Source organism: Penicillium expansum, assembly GCF_000769745.1.
Source record: "Penicillium expansum strain MD-8 chromosome Unknown contig40, whole genome shotgun sequence".
In the NCBI taxonomy this organism is placed as follows: domain Eukaryota; kingdom Fungi; phylum Ascomycota; class Eurotiomycetes; order Eurotiales; family Aspergillaceae; genus Penicillium; species Penicillium expansum.
Genome location: NW_015971177.1, coordinates 112,286 through 130,600, shown reverse-complemented (window position 1 = coordinate 130,600; position 18,315 = coordinate 112,286). Strand labels below are relative to the sequence as shown.

Here is an 18,315-nt window from a genome sequence, read left to right as displayed (position 1 = left end):
TATAGGCAGTTAGTACGATATCATAGCTATAACAGATGGTGTTGTTCCGGACAATCCATTTTGATATTGCCTGGGACGTGCATGCTGAAGTCAGAGTAGGGTAGACTCTTTATGGTCAGTCGAATGTAGTAAAAGCGAAAAAGACGACGAAGAAGAATGTACTCAGCAAGGTAGACCCTTTTTTAAGGGTCAACAGCGACAGAGCTCCTTAAATGTGATATGCCAAGACCATTAGGCTAACGCTCGCCATCGCTCGCCATCGACAGTTATGATCACCTCACCAAGCCAAGACCGATTAGGAAGTCCATCCATAAAATGGAAACAACTTTACAATCTAATCTAAGCTTAAGGCTCCTAGGTTGGTCCATTGAGCCAGGTTTGCGCATTCCGTGTCCGCCAGACACCCGCCCGGCAGTGTTTTCGGTAATCAGTGACAGCACAGCTATATCCCGCACCATGAACTAGTGGTTCCCGTGGAGGTGCTGGCGAAAAGAGAACACGGAAAAGCTTGGCACTAAGCTGTTACCCCCATAGAGTCGTATCTAAGCTTCACAGGTCTCAACTTTCTTATATACTTGGAGCAGGTTAAATTATAACTATATTTACTTCCTTGTACAAGAATATGTGATCTTGCATGTAAGCTAGCATCTATATACGTTCCCCACGGTCTCCTATAACACTATAAACAAAACATACTTTTAATCAGTAGTACCCGTGGACGTACAACAGAAGATTACAAAGACGAAGACATACCCACATAGGTAGCCATGGTGAAAGACATACATGGATGAAATTACATAGAACTAACTCGAAGAACCTAGAACGGATTCTGTGGGTTTTGCATCTTGAAAAATCAATATATCCTGCTCGGAGAATATCCCATTTACCATATAAACCTGAGACTACCTAGGTGGGGTAAAGACGCTTAGTCTGAAAAGCCCCGTCATCCGCAATGGGCAGATAGACTAGAGGGAGAACTGTATGCAGCATACTCACATGACCTGTGATTTCGACATTGGCCCCTAAGTAGTGGCATGGACTGTACTGATGATTTGATATCTCCAGAATAGTCCCTCCTAATATGAACATGAACAGCACTAATAGTGTCTGAAAGCCACCGATACACCTGAAACTCCATGCAAATGACTGTTTTTTTATTTCATTTGTCCAATGCAGTCGGGTCCGCAATCGATAAGGGTCCCCGTATCGTTCCCGAATCCGAGTATCAAGCAAGGTTGTTTTCTACTCCAACTTATCCAGGTGTTCCAATCGCGTGAGAACGACCTGCTTGCTTGTCTCTTGAATCTCGCCTGCGAGAAAGACTTCGTCCAGGATAGCGTAGACCTATAAATCCGGCACACGTGGTCAGTATCATGGCTCGTGCAACTCCGATCCCACGCCAGCCCCGGTTCATGCCGACTAGTGCATTCACCCCAGCGACTTGTACGCACCTTGTAGAAATTAAAGACCAAATCCAGCTCGCACACATTGCCAAAGAATTGGTCCAGCACTTCGACAAAGAAATGGATAGCCTCGAGATAGGCTAATTCGTTGTCATTCGCGTCGACGCAGACGCAAAAGAACAAGCCAGCATATCTTCGGTAGACGACCTTGGTACTCCGACGGAACTCAACAAAGTTGGACTGGTATTTCTGATCTCGGGGGGCGACGAGGCGATGGACCTATACGGTTGTCGGTGGTTAGTTGGATGGGAACCTCGGAGCAAGTGCGGGTGTGGGTGGTATTGCATGGACGAACCTCGCCTTTCAATTTGACTTTCTCTTCATCCTGTAAGCTGGTGTTAGTTCAAAGTTCCAATTATGTATTGACTGATGGGTTCTGGTAGCACTCACACTGTACGGTGAATACCATTTCGCCAGGCGCGTTTTCCCCCTATACCGTCATTAGCGTCTGAGATCGAAAATGACCGGGGCGGACAGCCACTCACTGGCGATTCTGAACCAGGATAAATGAGAGAACCATTGCGATAGAAAGCCAGGATGTCACCTGGTCAGCATTTATGAAACCACTCGGGGAGTGTTGTGACAAGCTTTCGATGGTCTCCGCTGCTCCCGTTATCGAAGCTCCCCTCCCATATTGCCCGGACTCACCGCCCAGATCGGACTCTATAGAGATGCAGGTGAAATACGTAGAAGCGCATAATGGGGAATTATAGGAAATTATTCTACTAAATCTGCAAGCAATTTGGTTCCCATGAGACATCCAATACATCAACTGAACTAGTATAACAATATTTGCAAAACATAGAGTATCAACAGACATAAAGCGTAGAATTCGTTAAAAGCTCCTCCCATAAAAGCCCCGTGTAACACATGGAACAACGAGGCAACGAGTGACACTGCGTGGTGACGGAACAAATGGACCTGATTTGCCATGTTCCGTAGCACTCAGCCACAGTTCTCACCCCGAGCTCATCCGATTCCAGAACCTCGTTAGACGAGTCTAGAAATACCCCATTAGCAACCACGTAGATGTAGCAGTGAGACTGGGAGGAAGTCCGCAAAAAAAAGGAGGAAAAGAAGAAGCCGATACACCACAAAATAAAAGAAAGGAACCACATACCGTATAGCTCTGCGGACTAGTAGGCTCTGTAAAGCTATCCCCCTTCTGGCTCTGGACCTGACTCTGGCTCTGAATCTGGCTCTGAATCTGGCTCTGAATCTGGCTCTCATCCTCAGATTCCTCCTCAGACTCATAATCCTCTTCGTCCTCAGAATCAGGAAACCACCGTTCAGGATCTCCATTGTAAACAAGATACCAACCGATCTTCTCACCGGGGGCTAGACGATCGCGCAATTCCTCCAACGCCGCCGTCTGGTCATCCGTCAACCCGGATCCTTGTTCCACGCAATCCTCAATATTCTCTCCGCCACAACTACCACTCCCATCCTCTGGAATCTCTAGAACCCGCGTCGAAATATACGCATGATCCTGGCTGACGGTGCCACTCGACTCGTCGGCGGGGTCATACTGCTCGATAAACGACAGCTCCGGCAGCCGGGTCACGAGGTCCGCTTGTGTTTTGTGGAAGGATTCTGCGAGCAGCTCGGTAGTCAGCGGTTGCTGGATGTATTCCGCTGCTGCTTCTTCCAGATTGTGGAGTACGATGTATACGCGGATCCCCGTGAACCCGGCGCGGGGCCAGCGGAAGCCGTGGAGCATATACACCGGCATAGTAATTGGCCGTTTCTCTTTTGGGGCCTTTTTCGGGGGTTCGGGGGGGAGAGAACTGTCGCAGTGTCAAGCAACCACTAGCTGGGGAGGACGATCGGATTCGCAGGGGATTCGGAGTTCATATTAGGTCTGTGTCATGGCTCGTGTGTTTTTCGGGACGGGTGGTGTGTTGAGCGCGATTGGGTTTTGCGGGTCCCGTGCGTAGTTCCAACGGGGGTTTCGATTTGTACTGCTTTAATATGCCTCCAATATTGGATGGAATTCGATATTAAGGCAATATATAATCAGCCTGTTTCATTAGATTTGAGGTGATCACTGGAAACCCACAGGTCTGGAGAAAGGGTGGTCGTGCCTTGCTTCTATCACGTGTCATATGGCTTTTATGTAGTCCCTTATAGATTGGCCACGGTATAGGCTCTTAGTGCTCTCTATTATACTCAATTGACACACTAGCAGCTATTTTATTCACGGTATAATCTATTAACAAAGTAGAAATGTGCTAATTCCAATGTAACATTGTCTCAGATTCGTTTGCTCTCAACGTTGGAAGTACGGAGTCTCCAACTTCGGAGTTCCGCACTGAATATGACCTATCATACTCGGGGAACCACTTAGTCTAATTTAAAACCTACTATTTAACGGGTAGCCAGTCAACTGTAATTAACGCAAATCGTTTAAAATGAGGAGATGTGATGCATTATGCAGGGCCAGAGCCAAGACATTCGACCTAGAGAAACCCTGTTCAAGGCACTGGAAAGGAAACCGACATGAAAAAACGGCTAAAATCAAGACGCTAAGTACTAAGTTCTGATGGATATTGAGACACTGAGCTTTTCAATCATGGTCTCCTCTTCAAATCCGCAAATCTTCGTGTCAGTTCATCCAGCTCGGGTATCCCACTGTTGTTACTCTTGCTCTTAGAGGCACCATCCTCCTTTGGAACAGCAGCAGCTCTCCCCTCTGTACCAGGAAGCTTGACTCTGGGATTGGGATTGTCGGTTCTCGGAGCCGGCGGCGCAACGCTAACAGGACTTCGGCCCGAAGCGAGTCCACGTGGAGGAGTAGCTTTGGTCAATTCACTAGTCTCCGAGGCACGTCTCGCTTCAGAGAGGTTCGGCCTCAAGGCCGATTCTCCTTGCTGCTTGCCAGGAGTTTGCGGTAATTGTAATTCCTCTGCGTCACCATCACCACCATCACCGAGGTCATCCACAAATTCTGGCGGCGCACTTCCTAGCTCTTCTTCGGCTCCATACCATTCAACACCGTATGCTTTCGCAATTTCTCGAAGATAACTCTCAACCAGTTCCTGTCCTGGCGGACGCACACGCAAGCTCTTGAGGAGCCGATCCGGAACCTTGACAGTATCGACCTTATTATCTTGCGCCAGAGTCATAAACTCCTTGCCGTATCGCTCGCCCAGCATAGTGCGAAGCATAGTAAATTCGCGCACCTCGTGCGGAAAGCGATGCCACGCGTAGAAGACCACAGTAGCAGCCTCGTCGAGAGCAGTATCCATGTAGGGATTATCTTCATCCGCAAGCCCATCACCGGAGTCTTCTGCCGCACTACCAGAAGCTGTGCTGGGCGCAGCCCGTTCAGCCTCCTTCCTCTGCCCTCCTCCCAGCCAAGAGAACCCAAATATCGAACCAGTGCTTTCCCCAGCGCCCTTGACGCCTGCCGCAGTTGATCCTGTAACACCAGCTTGTTCCTGTGTGCGCTTCTTGAGCAATTCCTTGGCGCGAAGTCTGGCGCGGGTCCCCTGATCGCTGAAGGCCATCTGATCCAGCACGTTTGCGCGCGCCAGCAGCAGCTCACAGTAGAGCTCGACCATCTCCATTACTTCCACCGCGATATCGGTTGCGATGACATTTTCAACTCGAATGCGCGCTGATGTATCGCGGCCTTCGCTGAGGAGATGGGAGAGTTCGCGGCGTTGGACGACTGAGGAGGCTGTGTCTTTCTTTTGGAGGAGGCGGAGACGGGGGATAAGCAGGCGGAGGGTGGAAACTAGTCTAGTCTTTGATTCCATCTTGTTAGCAAATTTGGTTTCTGTATCAGACGCGCATGGGAGTTGCAGGGTAGGCAGGCATTATGTGCGCAGTGCGGGGTAGCCTTGGGACCTTTAGGTAACGAGACTTAGGGGAATGACTCGATCATGGAATGAGTATGTAAAAGAAGAGAAAGCAAAGAATAGTAGGCCATGATTTCTTACCGTTTGAGCCGAGGGAGGCATTTTGGCGTGATAAGTTGTTAGAAGGGAAGATGTGAGGGGGAAATGGAGGCCGGGGCCGAGAGACCTTGGGGTCACCACTTTATCCGTTTATCCTTTGTTTTCTCACTTTTGAAACTTGAGGAAATTCCACAAAACTCAAACAATGGAATGATGATATGCTAATTGGGTATTTGGAGTATTCTGGGTGTTCTCGGAGTTCTGGGTGTTTGGGGAATTCGGGGTGACCGTTTCATAGCTTTGATATCAGCGCCTTGTTTCCTGAGTTTCTCCTTCTCCAATGTATCGGTAATAGCCTGTTTGAGATCTTCGGTGTAGACGAGCCATTTGTGGATCTCCTTTGTCTGTCTGTTGCAGCGGGCTGTGATCTCATCTAACAATAAATTGAACTCATTCGAGGTCGTCGTCTCGACGCTCTTAGCGGAGCATTCTGAATGTCATCAGGATAAAAGAACTCGAAATTTAGACAATGACTTACCCTGGACGTGGTATTCCTCCATATTGAAGAAGCTTCGGGTACTAAATGATGTGATGAATGGGGGGAATGGATGAGATGGGATAGAGAGATGTGGTGTAGAAAGATTAGGACAGGCAGCTTCCTGGATTCTAGAGAATCGACGAACAAACTCAGGTACATATGTGTATGTAGTAAGTTAAGTTTATGATTCTAGTTGCTTTGTGTGTGACCGTGACGGTAATCTTTTGCTATCTCTGTCTTCGCTATCTTCATTTATCATACCTGTTTTATACCTTCCGTGATTCTTATGGGCTTAAGATGATGGGGCATTATATCCTAGATATATCTTAGCTATCCATCTTTTTCATATCTTTTCTTGTGGACCTAAACCTCTGCCATAGATGCTTTGCCACCGTTTTTTTATACTTACGGAGGCTTCCGTTTTAGGAAGTTGACGGGAGTGGATCTCGATCCAGAGTACTTCCAACATTGACAGCGAGAAGTCAACCTTTGGAAGAGCGAGAAAGATATAAACACCCTCCCAATCTCAATTTTCTCTTTTCAAACCAATTCCGACACCAAGCAAAATGGCTTATAACAACGCCCACCCTTCCACCAAAGCATTGCATGCAGACGATGCCTTGAATCTAGTGACCGACGTCGCGCCCCCAATCCATCTCTCTACAATCTTCAGATACCCCAATGATCCAGATCAGCTTATCCCATCCGAGGATCCGGTGGTACGTCTCAAGACAACACACATACATCCATATTCCCAATTAACAAGCCCATCTAGGATGAATTCAACGGCAAGAACTATGTCTATTCCCGCGAATTCGCGCCAAACGCAACCCGCTTCGAATCAGTCCTCTCATCCCTAATAGGCGGCAACGCAGTGAGCTACTCAACAGGTCTAGCCGCCCTGCACGCCGCTCTCACACTCCTCAACCCGCGCCACATCTCCGTCGGCGAGGGATACCACGGCAGCCACGAAGTCATCGCGGTAGTGTCCCGTCTGTCTGGGCTACAGAAACTCGCTCTCGACTGTCCCGCCGAAAGCCTAGGTCCCGGCGATGTCATCCTACTAGAGACGCCCGTCAACCCACTGGGGACGGCGTTCAGCATCGAGGAATATGCGCGCAAAGCCCACTCCCGCGGCGCATTCCTCATTGTCGATAGTACATTTGCACCGCCTGGTTTGCAGGATCCGTTCCTTTGGGGTGCGGATATTGTCATGCATTCCGGGTCGAAGTATTTCGGTGGACATAGCGATCTGCTCTGTGGCGTGCTTGCTACGAAGCGTGCCGATTGGACGAAGCGGTTGTTTGAGGATAGGATCGCTCTTGGGAGTGTGATGGGGAATATGGAGAGTTGGCTTGGCATCCGGAGTCTGCGAACGCTGGAAGTGCGGGTTCAGCGGGCGAGCCAGAATTCGGCTAGGTTGATTTCCTGGCTTCATGGTGCTATGCAAGCATCGTCTCCTGCTGTGGGTAGTGAGGAGATGGTTGTTCAGTCGGTTGTACAGAAGATTCACCATGCTAGTTTGCAGAATGAGCAGTGGTTGCAGAAGCAGATGCCTAATGGGTTTGGACCCGTCTTCTCTATTGTCTTGCACAATGAGCAGTTTGCGAAGGTTTTTCCAACTAAGCTTCACTTCTTCCAGCATGCTACTAGTCTTGGTGGGGTCGAGTCTTTGATTGAGTGGCGGGCTTTGTCGGATCCCAGGGTTGACCGGAAACTACTGAGAGTTAGCATTGGACTAGAGAACTGGGAGGATCTGAAGGATGACTTGCTGCAGGCATTCAAGTCGCTTTTGGGATGAAGCTTAGTTGATCTTATGTTTTTGTGCTAGGTTATATGGAGATTTTGGTTGACGTATTAAATGCCTGGTATGTCATATCAAAAGGCAGTCACGACCCAAACGACCAATATCAAATATCCACCGCGATGGAGTCTCCAAGCCTTCTTCCTGGTCCCAATACTCCTTCAGGATCTTCGCTGCATTGACAACATTCAAACAGCTCGTAGCAATCCAAAATTTCTCTAAAGATTCTACCAAAAAGTCTTTCTGGGCCCGGGACTGACACTCCAAGCCCGCAACAAAGATAGCCCACAGAACGCATTTGAAAAGCGCCTCATCGTCTCTCAAAGTGTCAATTAGGCCCAACAGCTCAGAAACCAAATCGTCTTGCGAGGTGATGGTTTCCGTGAGTGCATCAAGAATTCGTCTCCCATATAGCAAAGCCCCGATTTTGAATGCCTGCGACAATGTACAGATATTGTTGGTTTCATCTGCGGAAGACTGTCTCGAATGCCGGAGACTCGAAGCCCAGGCGTAGGAGTCAAAGTTTTGAATAATTTCCATCATCGCCGTGGTATCTTGTATATGTGTTTGGAGAGCGACACCGTCAGGCCGCTGTCCTGCGATGGCGTCCCTTTCGTTGGAGAGAAATTGTATCGCCGACAACAGGAACTCCGGACATCCAAGGAAAGATTGTTCAATTTCTTCTTGGGATTGCCTTTCTGTTTGGCCGTCAAATATAAATCCCGACAGCAGCTTCGGTCGTAAAAATGTTGCTCCCAGCGTTTCAATTCTATTTTATAGCCAGTCAGTCTCTCGCGTGTCATTATACCATCCCTTAGGCTTAGCATAACTCACAAATGAATCTGGTTGGATATAAAACTCCAGATCTGCTGTACAGTCTGGCCAGGTCCATTATTAACTCCAGCTTGTGCCTCCAGCAGCGGGCGGTGGGATGTAATAAAACTTTTCACACCCTCAAGATGAAAATTCCAACCTTCACTCCCAGATTCGAGAAGATCCAAGAAAATAAACAGAAATATGCTAGCAACGGTGGTGTCACTTTTTGCTATTTTTCCGTCGCTAAGTACCCGGGAGAGGGCTTCCATGGCTTGATGTTTGAAAAGTAGCGCATCGCGATTGGCATTAATGAGGCCAACCGATGTCGAAGCTTGAATTTGATGGAATGACTGGCCTGTATTGGCATGATGTCGCGCAGCGAGAGCAAGTATGCCCTTCTGCAAGACCATATCGTTCAATCCAAAGGAGATCAAACTCCGGAATGGATTTCTGGCGCTGTCGTATACAATGAACAATTTGCATATGCGTTCGCTATCTGAATGCGATGTCAGCTATTGATACCCTGGTGTTAGAGCTTTTCGTGCAGATCTTACAGTAATCTATATAATATTTGGAGGTTTGATCCAGGTTTGACATGAACGGGTCTTGCAAGGTAACCGGCAGGGTTCTACTGGCAGCAGAAGTCTGGACCAGCGCGCGAGGCGATCTCTGCGGGGTCGCTTGAACAGATTTGGTAGTTCTAGAAGTATTCACAGTAGTACCATCTGCCATACCCTCATACGAATGGCCTTGCATCTTTCCGCGAATGGCCACGCCCTTGACCCATCTCAGAGGTCGTTTGTCAAAGCATTCCACGCCGGCCTTCTCGCACTTGGCGCACGGTGTTCCGGACTGGTCGCATTGAATACGGCGGTTGCGACATGTCCAGCATGGACCGCATACTGTCTCCATTTGGATATGGCATAGGGAATGTGTAATGTGGCGAAGAAAGGTATAAGATTCGCGGTCCACTCCAGAGCCGGAAGATTTGCTGACTGAGCCGACCGGCTATACCCGTCAAGGTCAATTTTTTAGATCCACCACGACAACATTTTAGACCTGGGTCTTTTAATACATCAACTCCAAAAATTCAGCTCATACTCTCATGCTCTGTGTCTATTATTTCTGATCTGCTTGAAGATGAAGAAGAAGAACACGAGAGACAGCATAAAAACATAAAAAAGAGACCAAAGAGATCTTTCAATGACAAATAGGATCTATAGAACTAGCGAGAGGCTAGTCAGCCCTAATAAGTATCGATGTCTCTTATCATGGGTGTTTCTATTTTTGTTTTCTCTTAATTTTATCTACATGATACGACCCCGATATGGATACATCCTCTAATTGATAATCAAAGCCCCTCTAAAGGTCATATTGTACCATGTGGTAACAGATGATAGACCGTTGAATCGAACTCTACTGATTCGGAGCAATATAACTATCCATTATACTACCAGACCAGAAACTAAATCGGAACTGTTGGACAGCCCTGAGCGAGAGAAGAACCAAAGCTACGATACTCAGTTGATCACTGGGTAGGATTTCAACAAGGCTGGTCGCAAATATACACCTTTGGAGCTGTTTTAAAGGAAGAAAAGATGGATGTAGCTGGGCTGAAGTATTCACACCACAACTTAAACGTATAGCGAGCGACATCGGGGCTCTCAGGGTAACATTTGACGAGTCAACAAGATTAGCAACGGAGAGACCGAGTCATCTGAGACATGTAAGACACAAATAATCACTTACAGCAATCCCAAGGCCTTGAACTGCCGTAACCAACGCGAGCCCGGCGGCCCAGGGGAAAGCACCGGGCACCGTCGAGCCAATCAAGCACGGCATACAGCAAAATCACACCACGGAAAGCGAGACTAACCCACTATAGCACATGGTACCTGTAATTTGGGGGCCGAAAGGCGGTCCGTGAGAAATAAGAAGAGAGAAGGTTGCTGCACGGTTATAGTCCGTCAAAATCCATGTACATATTTAGAACGTCTAGTCCATTTTAGTCGATCCAGCCCCATCTTAATTGGTCGACCCACCAGCCATTGAGCCACGCTGATTGGTCCGCTCGGTTCCTGACATCATTGGCGTGGGAATCTGGTGCCGCCATGCCTATTTAGGAAGAATGTCATGTACCTTAGGGTTGGTTTTAGCAATCTCTTCGCGTTTCAGTGTTGCTTAGCTGTAGATGTGAGGTTTTAGCGTGCAGGTTATCCTTATTTATATAGCTGTCAGAATTCGCACATCAAGTGTAGTCTACTGTTCCCTATCTCTATAAACCAATCTCAATCTCCTCGGAACAATTACTTCGAATCGATATTTGCATACACCACAAAGGAACCTTGGAAGTTTCTGACATTTACATCTTCTCTCGACTACAGTGTGTGCTTACCCAGCCCCATAACATGCCCCTTATGTCCCAATAGCTAACGAGACCCTTTATTTTCTACAGCCTCTCAAACCACAATGCCTGCCATCCCACCTACATTAGAGACAACAATCATACAAACATCCACAATGAATGAAGCCACAAGCCTGTTCAAGCGCAGCGGGGTGAACCCTGATCAATACGCCCTCTACATCTTCCTCATTCTCGCCGGCTGCATTGTGGGAGGACTTATCGGGTTCAGTATATACACCATGTATCATGGTCTTGACGACACAGAGTATATGAAGGACGTGTCTTACGAGCAACGAAAATACATGCGCGAGGCCAGACAGCGGTATTTGAACATGTTGGCAGTTGAGGCGAGGAGACCTGATATGATTGTTCCCATCGAGGAATTAAATATTTGAATTGCTTGGGTTTGGCGTTTGGAATGGGGATGTTCACATGTGAACTGGAGGCAAGGACATGTTCGGGATCCACCTGTTTATCAGCATTTTGGTTTGGTGTACATCACATGTGAGCAACTGGTAGTGATGGTGCATGTACAGGGTGTATCTTATATCGGAACGAGAACAATTTCAATATTTGTTTATATTCAATTTACCAAGTATTTCAAGGACAGTGTGGTGCTAGACACGAAGGATCAAAACAAGGATGAATGGTGAAAGAGTGCTCTGTATAATCAACAAGGGTGTGTCTGAGATCTTAAAAGATCACTGTAATAAGGATTGACAAATTAAAGAACAAACAATAGTTTTCCCGAGTCAAACAAAAAGCGCTGGTCAGTTTCAACCCCAACCAGTCGTCATATGTAACAAAAAACAAAACCCCCTGCGTACCAGAAGCAATAGAAAGGGATATTCAACAAGCTGAAAAAAAGCGATGCTGAGAGCAAAGGGATATAAAAGTCATGAAGCAGAGTAAAAAAAGTCCAACGTTGAGCGTCGTCAATCAAGGGCATCCAAGGGATGTGAAGAATCATAAAAAGGGGGGGATTATGTAGAAAAAGAATTAAAAATGTGAAAAGAATCAAACAATATTAGATACCTGCGGAGTTTCAATTAGATTGATTTCCGCAGGCAAATATAGTGCAGAAAGGAAGCCCCACGGTGGTGTCTGTACACACCTCGTACATATATGCAATATTGTACGGTCGATATAGCTGAATCAGTCGGACCTGATTTACAAGTTCACGACCATGGCGGCAAGGGCACCGAAGGCCAGAGTCAGCATGGAGACGGTGGCGCTAGTAGCACCGCCAGTGGTGGAAGATGTGGACGCAGCGGCAGCGGCAGCGGTCGTCTTGGAGGCCGCTTGGATGTCAGCAGAACCGGTCAGAACGTGCGGCTGGTAGGTATAGCTTAGTGTCGAGCTCGACTTGGATAGGTAGGCGCTGGGGCTAGTGATGCTCAACACGGAAGTCGTGGAAGTGGAGCTAGCAGTAGAGGTGGAGCTAGAGGTGGAGCTAGCGGTAGAAGTGGGAGTCGAGGTTGAAGTCGACGAGGGAGTAGAGGTGGAGGTGGAGGTGGAGGTGGATGTCTCAGTGGTGCTGGTGCTAGTGCTGGTCGGGGTATGAGTGGTGGTCGAGGTGCTAGTGGTAGTGCTCGTGGTGGTGGTGGTGGTGGTGGTGGTAGTGGTGGTGGTGCTGGAGCTAGTGGTGGTGCTGGAGCTGCTAGTGGGGGTAGGAGTACTAGTGGAAACCTCAATGGTCTCAGACGAGGTGCTGCCGTTACCCTCCTTCTCGAAGACGATGATGTGCGCGGTCTCGCCCTTGGGGATGGTCACGACGCAGCCGGTGGCGCCGCCAGCGCCAACGAAGGGCGTACCGATCATCTCGTTGACGTCGTTGACAGCAGGGTCGATCTTGCAAGGCAGACCGTTGCAGCCGTCACCTTCACACTCAATCTCGATACCGAAGTCGGGCTTGACATTGCGGAAGGGCGTGGAGGCTTCCAAGTAGATAGGGTTCCAGCCGATCTTCAGGAAGGTGTTTCCACTGTCATCGGTGTTGGCACCGGCGGTGTATGGGGACCAGTTACCGACGGGGTTCGCGGAGGTACCCCAGATACAGCCTTCCTCGGCGGTGACACCAGGAGCGTTGATGTAGTACTGGGCAGCAGTGGAGCACCAGTAGGACATGCCGGGCACGGCCAGATCGGCCAGCGTATCAACCATGGTAGGGATAAGCATAGCCTCGTTTCCGGGCAGTACAGTCTGGCAGAAAGAGACAGACTTTCCAGCCTTGTTGTGGGCCTTGAGAACACCAGTGGCCGACTCACAGTAGTCACGGTTGGGGAAGGGCTTGTGGATTTTGCCGTCATCGTCACAGTACAGACCACCCCTCATGGACATAGGGTAAGAGTAGGACGTCGCCTTGGGATCCCACTGCATAGACACCTGACCAGGAGGGCAGGCGTAAGGGCAGTAGTTGCCAGGTTTGCAGGGCTCGTCGGGGCTCATAGCCCAACCGGCGTTTTGCTCATTTGGGGTGATCTCAACCAGGCCAGCGTCGGAGGGAAACTCGCACTTTCCACTCCTCTTTGCCATAGCCACATCACGACTCTCGTGGTTATGGCTCTGGCCATGGCTATGTTTGGCGGCTTCAGCGCTCGCAATGAGGGCGACAAGCGCCGCTGCGCGGAAGGACGTGATCTGGAACTTCATCGTGTCAGGGGGAAAAGACTTGGCAAATTGATAAGATCAATAAACGAGTGAATATATGAAGCGAATGGCTAAGTCAAACGAGTGACAGAAGGATACGGCCGATGGCCAGGGACAGACGCAGTGCTCACAGGGAATGAAGGTCAAGACGAGAGAAAGGAAAGAAACGGGGAAAAGCACCAGGAAAAGGAACACGGCCACTAAGGAGCAGGGTCCCGGCTCAGGTCCACGAGTGTGCTAGCCTAAAAAAGGCGTTAGATCTGGGATCTGCGCGCAATTCCGGCGCCGAGCAGACTTCAGGAGCAGCCCTGAATTTTCATGAGCGGCTCGTCCATGATTGCCCATATTTCCCATTGTTGTAATTGCTCCCCCCCGAAACTGGAATTATGGGTGCAGCCTTGGACCCCCAAAAGCTGTGCCCCTGAAGCAGACTCCACTAGTGGGCAGCCACATGGAGCCACTAGACACTTAGTGTCAGGGGCAGAGATAGCCTGCAGCCAATGATGAACGCCATTACCCCGATGGTTCCTGCTTGGCAGGGGGGGCAAGGCCAATAAGCAAAGAGATTTGCTTTGTGGAGTTGTCTTCCGAACTCTTTCAACGGCGAAAAAGCAAACTATCAATTCACAAATGATGAGTGTGGAGGAGAGTGGAGGAGGAAGGGGAACGCGTTGCTAGGCGCAACCTTTGGGAACCTTGGAGATCTTGTCACATGATATCTCAACATCCAATCTTTTGAATTTGTAACCTTCTGAGGGTATAATCATTGTTGGAATACATAAAAAACAAACCAAGTGAACCCAGAAGCATCGTATGTTGGTTGTATGCACATCAAAAGGAGAGAACTCCACCTAAGCACATGAATGGGGAAGCAGGCTAATATTCCCAAGTGGAATTGGCCTAGTAGCCCGTCAATCCCAATCAAATCCACCACACTGTACCGGTCTGGAACTGTTGATCATTACAAGTGGACTCTCGATTCTCTTTGATAGGTACATAATCATATGGCCAAGATATCCGAAGCCTTAGGAACGTATTGTCCCGACTGCCAATGTGTCGCTTGGTGGCTTGGTTAAAGCTTGGCCTAAGAGAGTATGGAGTTTTTGATGGCATAACGAGGGATCAATAGGATCACCGCTGTGATAACTTTAATCATGAGCTCCATTAGATGCTATGCACAAGACGTGCCATAGTTTCGCAAATTGTAATAAAGGTCGGAATATCAATGCAAGAAGCATGGAGTTGATTTAATATGTTATGCAGGTATCGAATGTCGATATCTTGGATAAACTGTGCTAATTATATTAGAATGTTCAAATCTCTCTGAGTTACTCTATACCTCGCTGAGGACCAAGACCAAATAGGTGAATCTACTTCTTCTTTATACTTTTTCAACCCGTGATTTGTGGTGATATATTTGTCGGATAGCTCAGTACCCAGCCCTGAACGGTAGCGATCCTTGCATTAGCTTTGATCACATCCTGCTACGGCGGGTGCTACGAGTGGAAGTCAAGAAAGGCAATGCATCACGCATGATAAACAGGAAGTTTCTTTTGAGTTTGCTGCAAGGACTGTTGATGTTCCTCGCATAGTGAGTATCCACTCAGCCTATCACTTAGACTTCGCGGGGCCCCAGTGCATTTGACAATATATGACAGGTCGCCTTGACACAACCACACCGTTATATTGTAAACTCAATTCCTATTACTGGTGTTAAGGTTTATAGATCTGCGGTTGGACGAGTAAACGATGGTGGGAGGATAGGGTTGCGCTTTAGACTTCAATATAATATACAGGATCAGTCGGTTGGTCGGTCTTTCTCACTAGTCAAAGTCACCTATGCAGACATAAGAGGGATTGCATCGCCATCTAAATTTACTTGGTAGATACTGCATCGTCTTTGACAGGACTTCTTGGCCTAAATTCATGTTGGTTTGTATTTTCAGATATGCATCATGACCTTTCGTTATAGAGCTGTATCATCAGACATCAAGTATTCACAAATGAAGCTACTCGCCTTGCTGGGCCTCGAGGTCCTTCCACCCAGCAAAAGCTGGGACATCATCACGGTCTCTCCATCCCCAAGCAATACAATAATGCCGTGCAAGCAACTGCCACTCCTCCATCTCGTCGAGCATCTCTAGCCCAGCAACTCTTTCCTTCTCATCCTCATTAACCCACCGCTTCCAAATAAACTCAATGTCAGCCGCAGACTGACCATCACCAAAGCCCTGATCTTGGAAGCGGCATCGCTGTGCCTCAAGCGACGCATACCGAGATAGAGTCTTGAGCTGGATCCCTCGCGCTGCGAGGTTCGATACCATCGTACGACCAAAGGCATCATTCGGCCGAATAGGCTCATAAAGAATCAACCCTAACGGAGCGACGTTCGCCCGCGACTCGTGCAATATGTTTTCAGGTCCAGGTCCCGGCTTCCCATGACCAAAAAGCCGTTGCGTGAAGAACGCAACCACCTGCTCCGCTTCAATGGGCGATAGGTAGACTAAACAGCACTCGGAGATCAGCAAAGTCGGCAATCCCGTCTCCACGCCTGGCAGTGCTGCAGCAGGGTCACTGCATGTCGACAGCGACCGCAGATCAACTGGGTGGACATGATACGAGGGCGAATGCAGCGCATCCCCGGCCTCCGACACGGTCACTCTAGTATCTTTTTCCGACGAACCCTCCGACGAGACAATCCCCAACGCAGTCTGCAGTATAGGAGCCGACCTAATCGCACGGATCTTCTCCGCCGTATTGACGGCAAAATCGAGCTCGTGATAAACGAAGTCTGGGGTTTGGCGCGACGAGAGAAGTCGGAAGACGCGCGTGTCCGACCCGGCACCTAAAGATATGATCTGTTTCTTTTGTGTATTATCTGGTGAGCTGGGACCGAGGAAACGCGCCACGAGCTGGTCGATGGCTGTTGTGCGGGCGTAGGTTCCTGGTGCGGCGGGAGGTGTCCCGATCAGCCATAGGCTCTCTTGGCGTTGGGGATAGTATAGTTTGAGAAATTGGGGCTCACCTCTGTTGATAATTGGCAATCTTCGCGTCGCTGACCCAGCGGGTGTCAATGCTGCTGCGTACACATCCTCTAGGTATCCTAGCTCGACCGCGCTGAGGCGGGATACGCTTGCGTCATTGTCTGTGCCTTGAACGATGCGGTCTTTTCCAGAAGGGAGTCCGGCTTCTTCTGTGCGACCTATGCCACGACCTCGGCCTCTGCCTCGACGGAGAGTGTTTAGGTTGGGAATGTGAGAGGCCATGGGGAATGGAGGAAGCTTGGAGCTTGGGCTTCCGTGGTGGGGTAGCTATCTGCCCAGGCATGAATATCCCCGGTTAATTTCATGATTTCTCCGTCTTTCTAATATTTCCATGTCAGTTTCAAATTTATATATCTTTCATCAAATTATTCCATCTGCATCCTCCCCCCTACATCTGTCGTATTTGATCAAGTCGGTGGCTCCAGCCCTAATCTTCATTGGTTCAACCTTGGAAGCTCTTCATGCTTATAAAGCCAGTGAATTATTTATTATGTTCAACGGCGAAGACAATTGCAGAATTGATATATTTAAAATGTACTGCAACTATTTGGCTCCCTGCTGTCAATACCGCCGAGTTACCACAGAGCCACGCCTTTTCATTTTTCCGAGCGCAACATCCTTGCCAAAATATTCATTGGTGGTGCTGCCGCTATACTCACCTAAGCCAACTTACTCTTGACAAAGGCAATGGCCTTTGCGCCATATTCAGCTCCATAGCCCTGGTGGGTCGCGCCGTTACTGCCATTGCAGCAGTACGGGTCCGTAGAATCGCAGTATGATTGAATCTTACTGGCAGACGGGCAGGAGAAGCCAGAAGGGCGTGCATCGAACTATATCTCAAGTGTTAGATCCAAAGTGCCTAAGTTTAGGGGTGATATAGGAAAGTCCATACTCCTCCAGCAGCACAAGTTCCAACATCATACGGCAACCCTGCCACATACAGTGGATCACCCATGAAGATGGCGGCCTTGACCATGTTCACAGCGGACGTCGACAGCTGGACCGCGGTGTTGGTGTAACCTTGGTTGGGGACGCCGCCGCCGCACAAGGCTGCATCCATGATTTCACCACCCTGGATCATTGTAAGAAGTTGGTCTTTTGTTCTAAAGAGGATCATAGCTCACCTGGGAATATCCGACCAGAACAAGCTTAGTCGATGGGCACTGTGTGTTATAGGAGTTCACAGCCGAGGCAACGGCTGCAATGCCCTGGGCAACTGAGTTCGAGTAGCTCACACTGCCACAGGACGATTGTCCACCGCAGGCAGGGTAGCTGATGGCCTCAGCTGTAGAGCCTGAGTAGGCGCTGAGGAGACCATTGACGACTGTGTTGGATGAACCGTATCCGGAAGATGCGGTGGTCTCGCGCGCACCAAAGATGTGGAGGCCCGGGCAGTTGATACGTTTCTCAATGTCAACCTCGACCGGGACAGCGAGGGCGCCGCCGGCAAGGAGGGTGAATGTCAAGATTTTGGAGATCATGGTGTCAATGGAGATCAATCAAAATTGGAACAGGCTAGTTTTTGCCTCGAGTATGCTTGTATATGCTTGTGTGTGCAAGTAGATTTGATGTTTCGAATGCCGGGACAACGGTTGCTTTGTCTAGATTTAGAATGTCTCCTCGGCAATTGGAGTCAGAAGACCATTGCATTTTGCCATATAGCAGGTCATCAGGAAATAACTTGTCCCTTTGGAC

The 18,315-nt window shown here is 48.8% G+C and overlaps 7 protein-coding genes across 7 annotated transcripts; 2 read left to right on the top strand and 5 right to left on the bottom strand.

The window, feature by feature from the left end:
- Window positions 1-1,242: 1,242 nt before the first annotated feature.
- Window positions 1,243-3,195, bottom strand: PEX2_012310 (AP-2 complex subunit sigma; the record flags this gene model as incomplete). Its single annotated transcript, XM_016738508.1, has 7 exons — window positions 1,243-1,344; window positions 1,452-1,682; window positions 1,759-1,788; window positions 1,854-1,893; window positions 1,949-2,125; window positions 2,284-2,384; window positions 2,584-3,195. 7 exons carry the CDS (start codon window positions 3,193-3,195, stop codon window positions 1,243-1,245), a joined length of 1,293 nt encoding a protein of 430 aa, XP_016602814.1.
- Window positions 3,196-4,033: 838 nt separating this feature from the next.
- Window positions 4,034-5,224, bottom strand: PEX2_012300 (IST1 family protein; the record flags this gene model as incomplete). The annotated part of the gene is made up of 1 exon (XM_016738507.1): window positions 4,034-5,224. One exon carries the CDS (start codon window positions 5,222-5,224, stop codon window positions 4,034-4,036), a length of 1,191 nt encoding a protein of 396 aa, XP_016602813.1.
- Window positions 5,225-6,469: 1,245 nt separating this feature from the next.
- PEX2_012290 (putative transsulfuration enzyme family protein) lies at window positions 6,470-7,704 on the top strand (the record flags this gene model as incomplete). The annotated part of the gene is made up of 2 exons (XM_016738506.1): window positions 6,470-6,622; window positions 6,679-7,704. The coding sequence occupies 2 exons, from the start codon at window positions 6,470-6,472 to the stop codon at window positions 7,702-7,704; spliced, it is 1,179 nt and encodes a 392-aa protein (XP_016602812.1).
- Window positions 7,705-7,776: 72 nt separating this feature from the next.
- PEX2_012280 (Zn(II)2Cys6 transcription factor) lies at window positions 7,777-9,435 on the bottom strand (the record flags this gene model as incomplete). The annotated part of the gene is made up of 4 exons (XM_016738505.1): window positions 7,777-8,476; window positions 8,542-9,019; window positions 9,078-9,203; window positions 9,258-9,435. 4 exons carry the CDS (start codon window positions 9,433-9,435, stop codon window positions 7,777-7,779), a joined length of 1,482 nt encoding a protein of 493 aa, XP_016602811.1.
- Window positions 9,436-10,992: 1,557 nt separating this feature from the next.
- PEX2_012270 (uncharacterized protein) lies at window positions 10,993-11,322 on the top strand (the record flags this gene model as incomplete). The annotated part of the gene is made up of 1 exon (XM_016738504.1): window positions 10,993-11,322. The coding sequence occupies one exon, from the start codon at window positions 10,993-10,995 to the stop codon at window positions 11,320-11,322; it is 330 nt and encodes a 109-aa protein (XP_016602810.1).
- Window positions 11,323-12,097: 775 nt separating this feature from the next.
- Window positions 12,098-13,579, bottom strand: PEX2_012260 (SUN domain-containing protein; the record flags this gene model as incomplete). The annotated part of the gene is made up of 1 exon (XM_016738503.1): window positions 12,098-13,579. One exon carries the CDS (start codon window positions 13,577-13,579, stop codon window positions 12,098-12,100), a length of 1,482 nt encoding a protein of 493 aa, XP_016602809.1.
- Window positions 13,580-15,585: 2,006 nt separating this feature from the next.
- Window positions 15,586-18,101, bottom strand: ppm1 (protein C-terminal leucine carboxyl O-methyltransferase ppm1; the record flags this gene model as incomplete). The annotated part of the gene is made up of 4 exons (XM_016738502.1): window positions 15,586-16,769; window positions 17,294-17,450; window positions 17,513-17,692; window positions 17,745-18,101. The coding sequence occupies 4 exons, from the start codon at window positions 18,099-18,101 to the stop codon at window positions 15,586-15,588; spliced, it is 1,878 nt and encodes a 625-aa protein (XP_016602808.1).
- Window positions 18,102-18,315: the final 214 nt, after the last annotated feature.